This window comes from Limulus polyphemus, unplaced genomic scaffold (genome assembly GCF_000517525.1).
Source record: "Limulus polyphemus unplaced genomic scaffold, Limulus_polyphemus-2.1.2 Scaffold38, whole genome shotgun sequence".
In the NCBI taxonomy this organism is placed as follows: domain Eukaryota; kingdom Metazoa; phylum Arthropoda; class Merostomata; order Xiphosura; family Limulidae; genus Limulus; species Limulus polyphemus.
Genome location: NW_013665648.1, coordinates 789,791 through 797,278, shown reverse-complemented (window position 1 = coordinate 797,278; position 7,488 = coordinate 789,791). Strand labels below are relative to the sequence as shown.

The 7,488-nt window shown below is 30.1% G+C and overlaps 1 protein-coding gene across 5 annotated transcripts in view; it reads left to right on the top strand.

The window, feature by feature from the left end:
* The window catches only part of LOC106461284 (rho GTPase-activating protein 20-like), a 111,928-nt gene that overhangs the window by 55,381 nt on the left and 49,059 nt on the right, over nucleotides 1-7,488 (top strand). For all 5 annotated transcript variants that reach the window (XM_022388525.1, XM_013921103.2, XM_022388517.1 and 2 more), the window contains exon 6: nucleotides 5,121-5,322. In XM_022388525.1, coding sequence (XP_022244233.1) covers nucleotides 5,121-5,322 — 202 coding nt within the window. The remainder of the gene's footprint in view (nucleotides 1-5,120; nucleotides 5,323-7,488) is intronic.

Below are 7,488 nucleotides of genomic sequence, written 5' to 3'. Positions count from 1 at the left end.
CATTGTGTAACTTTGTGCTTAATTACAAACAAACATTATTTAAAACAAAACGTGGTCATGATAAAAAAAATGTTTCATCAATCAATAATATTGAATCCAAATATATTTCTTTATAGGCTTTAACTCATTGCATATAAGCTAGCCAGCAGTAATGTTATATTGCTAGATAAAATACTTAGACCTTAGTTAAAATTTATAATCTGTACTGCAAATTTGTACGTTTAGCAAGTAGATGTGATTCTCTCTGTGACTACATGCTGAAAATCAGTATGCCAAACAGATAACATTTTAAAGTATTAAAAGTTAATGGGTCACACACACCTTTCATGCTTTACTCATGGCCACCCCAGTTAAAGACAAGTGTATAGTGAGTCTGAAGTTTAGAATTTTTATCATGTGGCTTTGTTTATCCGTAGGTTAAAATCGTTGTTTATACAGATTATTTTAAAACTGTACTATTACACTATTATTGAATTTAAGTTGTATAAAAAGTTTGAATTTTGTTCTGTCATTTTCTAAAACTTTTAATCAGTGACTATCTAAGCACTGTATATTTTAATGTAGTATTCTTTCATAATAAATATACTATTTTTTGTTCATTTCCATTAACAGTTACTTAAATTAGTGCCATTGTTCTCTTTGTGTAAGGAGTGCATTTGGATATCAACATACATCAATGTTAGCACTGACATATGTATTATAGTGTATACCATAACATCTAAGTTGACGTTTTGGTACTTGTCTTATTTTGAAACTTAACATTTTTCATTGATTACATCACTAACCATTTGTTTATTGAATTCTGTCAGGAAGAAATATTGTTTAGTGTTTCTTATTTTTTGGCCAGGTTTAACTCTTATTTTATGTGGGATGTCAGCTACGTGTAAGATCTTTTTGTTATTGAAGGTACCACTTGAAGTAGCTTGTTTATTTTGCAAAGCCCTGAGTGACATACACAGTTTTAACCCTATTTTTCTTTGTGGCCTGTGAAGCTATTGCATTTGTTATGTAATTTCTTTGGCATTTGTACTATCAATACTTGATAAGAACTTTCTCAGATGTCCCCAAACTTTGTGTGTGGTTACTGTCCAGCCTCTTATATTAGTAAACATCATTTTATTTCACAGAAAACCGTATTATTTAAGCTAATTTCAAAATAAAGGCATGTTGAAAAATGTATTTTGATACTAAGTTAAAAATATTATTGTTATGGAAAAGGCATGTTTTATCTGTCACTTACTGTACTGCAGCATTTTTCTGTCATTTCATGTTAGACTTACCTTTTAACGTGTAAAAGCTGTTTTGTTATGCTTTTGTCAAATATAAAATTATTTTTCTTTCAACATTGGGGCATTACTGTTTGTTGTTGTTGTTTTTTTCTTGTTTAATTGTGAACTTTCTTGTTACCTGAATGGTTTTTGTTGTAACCATGGTCAGCACAAAAGAAACAAAATTTCTCTGTTCTCTATCATTGCTTTTCTTAGTAGGTCAAGCATCCTCAGACCTAAGTTCTATTTTGGTTCAGTCCAGATGGTCATGGTTATTTATAAATCATGCTATTTAGGTTAACAACTTCTATTTCTGTTTTTGCCTCAGTTGCTTCTTGACAATCTATCCATCCCTCAATTTTCACTTTGTGCAAAAATAACCACTTAACGCAGAAGACCTGAGTGCAAGATACTTTTTTTATAGTTTCAGTTTTTTTCTTTCTGTTAATATTTAAAATAGATGTAGAATTAGGCTAAGAAAAGCTTTCTTCTTTCCAGTAAGTAATAAACTTGTCAACTTCACAAATTTGTATAGATTATACATACATATGTGTGTGTGTGTGTTTGCACAGTTTCCGTAGATGATCTTAATTCATTGTGTTTTTTTTCATTGCAAAAGTTATTTGTGAGCTTATTTTTCTGTTGCTAAAAGATAGTGCAATAGAGCAATTTATTTGGTTTAAATATATAATCATTTAATCACTACTAGTAATCTAAAATTCTTTAGGAACTAGTCTGTTGCAGCAGAACTAGTTACTCAGAGAATAGATTAGGCCTATACATATTTTCTTCATTGAACTTCACCTTTTGGGGAAGAAATTGAATTAGCAAGATAGAACAGTCAGCTTGTAATATACTTCCTGTTACTAATAATGAATAGCTTTTGGATCCTGCAAGTTACATAACCATGTTTGTTAGTGACACTTGTTTGCAAATGTTGTATTCTCTTCCCAATGCTGTTGTTTATGGTGATCTGTGTAAGTTAATTTTTGATGATGAGGGGTGTCTCCAATTTTAACTACTGTACTCACACAAACTTAAAAATTGTTTTCACTAGACTTTTACAACAATTTGTGAGAATGATCTTTATGTAGTGAATGTGTACATATTCTGGGATGAGGAAAGCTCTACTTGTTGACTGTGTTACCTCTAAACTTAAACATTTTTAAATAGGTACATGTTCATTCTATACAATTACTTTTGTAGTTTTCAAAGTAATTTCAACAGATGTTCTAGTTATCTTACCAGATAATTAGCAAACATCTGTACTTTCTGTATGTGGGAGAGAAAAAGAAATTGAATTAACAGTATTCATTTGGAGTTGTAAACCAGTCAAACTTAGTGAATTTAAAGTCTTCTTTATGCTTAAAAAGCTTGGACAAACAAAAGTTAATAAGACGTGGTTGTTTAGATCAGTTTATTCTGTTAACTGTGTATACAAAAGTTAATGAAAATATCTGCATATCTGACTCAGTAGAAAAACATAAAATATAATATACAGAAATAAGAGTACATGTATATTAGTACATTACAGCTACAGAATCCCAAGATCCATGTATTGGTAATCTGTACATGTTAAACACTATTCTATTTCTAACAGTTTTCTACAATTTCTTGATCTGAAATTATACCCTTGTGCATACAGGATCAAGAATGTGTGTTTTATGAAAGTGAAACTAAGGCACTGTGTAACACTGTCAATTCATTTCTCACTGAGTAAAATAGGCCATAATTTTGTTAATATTTTTACACCCACAGTTAAGACTACTATATTAGTTACCACTGCATCCTACAAGTACAGCTACGTACTGGCATATTACAATGTAACGAATTTGACTGTGAAGTTCAACAGTAATTAACTACTAATGTAAAATGTTTAGATCTACAGAACTTTAAAATCATGTTGAAAACATAAGAAAAATATTAATTGATTTACTATTTATTCAGGTCTGTTATTTGTATTAAAACTTAAAATTAATAAACATGTTTTTTTGGGCCTAAGCTCTATAACATATATTTTTGGTCCACTCAAGTTTACTAGTGTAATATATTTGTTATATATCTACCCAAAATAAAGCATTAAGTTAAGGTTTTAATAAGAAAACTTGTAATGAAATTCAGATGCACTTAGCTTCATTTTAAAACATTCAATGAAAATCATAATGCATTCTTTTGCACATTGGCAAAGCATCACTTGACAGTGTGCAATCAGTGAATGTTGGGCTGTGAAATACAAACAAACAAACAGACTACATCAGATTAATTGTTATGAATTTTGACTACTGTGCTTTCAGGCTTTAAAATTGGCCATATTACATACAATAAAGACATGAAATTTTTAACTGATGTGTTTGATAACCTACAATTTAAAAGTTGGTTGTTTTGAATGTTCATGCAAAGCTACACTAGGCTATCTAAACTAACAATCCCTAATTTTGAGCCGATAGACTAGAGGAAAGGCAGCTAGTCAGCAGCACCTACTCTAATCAAATAGTGGGATTTGGCCATCAGTCATATAATGCATCCATGGCCGTAAAGTGTGGAGTGTGATTGTTTATTTGTGGCAGCAGGATAGGAACCATGGACCCTTGTATTGACAGTCCAACACATTAACCACTAGGCCGTACCGGCTCACATTTCAAAAATGAATAAATGTTGATGATTTTTGCCAATAAGTGAGAAAACTAGTTTTAGAGAGAGAGAGAAAAAAAACCAGAATTATCTCGCATGATAAAGATATGAAAAGGCTGCTTCTCATACAAGAACAACACAAAGTGCAGATTAAGTCCAGGTAATCTTAAGATTACAGGAATGGAAATGCACACAATTAGTATCACACAGTCTGGTGATAGTTATTCTTAAATGACAAGATGATCTTATTAACCTCTTTGAAGAGAATGGAAAAGGCAGTGTCTTTTTAGTTTTTGTTTCTAAATTTATTTATTGTAGATAAACAAACATCAATAATTCCAATCATTGATCAACCAACCATCAGAGTAGTCTCATTATATTGTTTCTTCAGTCATACATAGGATTGGTAATATTTAGCATAACAAGTCATGTTAAGTCAATACCCACTTGGTATGTAAGATATTTGCAAAATCTTGTGGAAGAAGTGTGGTATTGATATGTTATAAATCACTATTTGTCATCCCACTGTGATGCCTGTCACTTTGTTTTATAGCTGTTGATGTTTACACAGTATTTATTCTAACTTGCAATGACCTACACAGTACATTGTAGTGTCTTATTAAAAGCAGGTTTGTGCAATATAAACTTACATGGCTATTGAATTCAACTTGAATTATATTCCTTTTATCACTCAAAAAATAAATCCTCAATTAAATTTAAAGGAATAATACAGATAGGGTATTATTAAATAGTTTTAAGTGATAATTGTTTTGTGAACTAGAGATAACACGTTTTGATTTCTCTTTTTTCTCTTTTTCTCTCAATCTCAAAAAAATTCTTAAGTTTCTGAAGTTTAAAAACTAATATTGAATGTTTTTATGCTATAATTAGCCAGAAACATTTTTTCAAATTACAAATTAAATGTCTGAAATATATCTATTACATCCTTAATTGGTTAATAAAAACTTGTATATCTGATGATGTGTTACTGAAATAAATAATGTGCATAAAAGTTTGTGACTGAGCTATTTTTGTTCAGAATATGATATTCTGATATGAAAATCTGTGTTTCATTAGCTTATTGCATGATTTACCTATAACTGTCTTTGATCTATTTCTTCTCTCTTATAAATTAGTCTCTCTTTTTTTTTCTTTTTTTTTTTTAGTAATTTTAATCATGCTCTTACTTTCTTGCAATTAAAATAAATATTTTATTGACAGGTTAATCATTTCTCTTCCTTCTGTTGCTCAACATTTACTGGTGCTTCTCTTTGGAACATTCCATACCATTGCCACTTCAGCTGAGAGGGCCCAAACTGGCATGTCCTCAGAAGCTCTTGGGGTCAGTGTTGCTCCCAGTTTTTTTCAGTCATGTGTTAGTAATGGAAAAATGGCAAAAATGGAAGATGTCATCAGATTCAAGGTTAGGTTCATTTCCTTTTATAACAAGTACTGTTATTTATATTAATACAAACAAATTTTCATGATGATAAACTCTGTGATTAATATTTTCTATGACAGTATTTCTGCTTGCATAGCATTTCTATGCCAACCAAGAATATGCACTTTTTTCATGCTCTGTTTTCAAAACAGATGAAAGTTATTAGAACTAAGGATATCCTTGTTTGCAGACCATGTTATAGAGTTAAATTTTTAATAGATGGATTTTTTTATTGCTCTTACAGGAAAAATGATTAACTAGTAAAATAGCTTTAGTAAGACTGTAAGTTATAGATTTCATTACACTTTAAAGTCACCAAAACAAAGCATACCCTAGTATTTAATTGATTTTTATGGCTGCAAATGAATACTACTGTGTATAAAAACCAGCTGAAAGTTAAGTTAAAACTGTATAAAAATGAATCATAAAATGTTGTTGAAGCAAATTGTCAACCTATGAACATTTTTATTTGTTTATGAGTTTTAGAAAAGCCATTTTATAAGAGTCAATCAGCAGCCAAGCCAGGTTAACACTTTTTGTTCCATTCTACGTTTCTACTTGTAATTTGTTTTTTAGTTAATAAAAAGAAAGACTATCTGAAACCTTAAAATGACTTAGAACAATGAAAATATTAACTTTTTTCTAAGTTGTATTCATGCCTGTAATGAAAATGTAATGCCAGAAGTGACTGTTGCAATGGCTTCTTCTATTTTTCTATTGGGCCAAGGACAGTAAGATATAAGATTCTATCTTATTTAACTGCTGACATTAGAAGTCATTATTTAGTAATGTACTAGAGCTACATATTCTGATTGTTTTTTGTTTTTTTTACTGTTAGAAACAACAAACAAACCTTGGTTTAAATTTTCCACAGAAAAGGTGAATTTTTGTAGTTACTCTTATCATTGTGGTTATGAATGATAAATTATGCACTTCATCTTTTCATTATTTGAAAGGTGCGACATTTACTCTACAGGCAGAGATTTGTCAGGAAATATTTCTTACTGAAGTCCCATGATTCCAGCAATTTACACCCATTACTCTCCCCTTCCATTAAAACAACATAAAGGATTTTTCCATTAACCCTGTCATGACAGGCATCCTACACATGTCAAAAGGTTTTAGTGACTTACATTCAAAATTTTATTAATCTACTTTTTGTTAATGTTATTCCAATTAGTATAGCATAAAATCTTAGCTAACAATCCATATTTTAATAGTATACAAGATTTAAATTCTTAATTATATATGGCAGTATTAAAAAATATCCTGAATTCCCCTAGTGTGATACATGACACATGTTTCTGTATGCTTCTTCTCTTCTCTATTTTATCTACCATCCCTCCAATAACTGTGAAATTAAACGTAAATTACTCACTATAAAATTGTCATTGCTCAGATACACCATAATTTTTATAGTTTTCAATTTTGTTTGGTTACAGATTCATCAAATAGAAAATCAGATCCCACTTACCACACCCATCTGTCACATCCTCACTTTCAGGATTTATTAATAGTTCTCTCATACATTTAATTCTTTATTATCTATAACCAATAGAAAGCCAAGGTGTTCATCTATCAAATTATGTATTGTATAACATTGTTTTCTGAATGGAGAATTGTCAATTTCAGTGTTAGTACTAGCTTTGTTCTCACAGGAAATATAACAACTAGCTCGGATGAATTTGTAATGGCTCTTGTTGCATAGTTTGAAAGCCAGAAAAATTGTGAGAGTTAGGGGAAATTGTCTACTTTTTGTATGTTATTAGTCTTTGTTCTTTGGTGCATTAGTTAATTAAATAAAAATTATTGAGTGCATTACTACCATTGTTATAAAAAAAAGCAGGGTTAAGTGTCATCAGTAGTTTGGGTAAGTACTTTATTTCATGTTTATTCTTTACTTATTATTATAAAAATAACAAATGTAAAAATAGGTATCTTGAGGCTAGTTAAGGTTAGAGTAGGTAAAATAATAATAATATATTAAGAATGTTTCACGATGCACACATGCGAGCAGCTTGTGGGTAATGCAGTTCGATAGCGAAACATGACCTCCATGTTCCCCAAGTGATTTACAACTTATGGCAAAGTTGTATTTAGACATGGTTCAAAGGGCAATAAAACAATAAAATTTAATTATAAATAGAT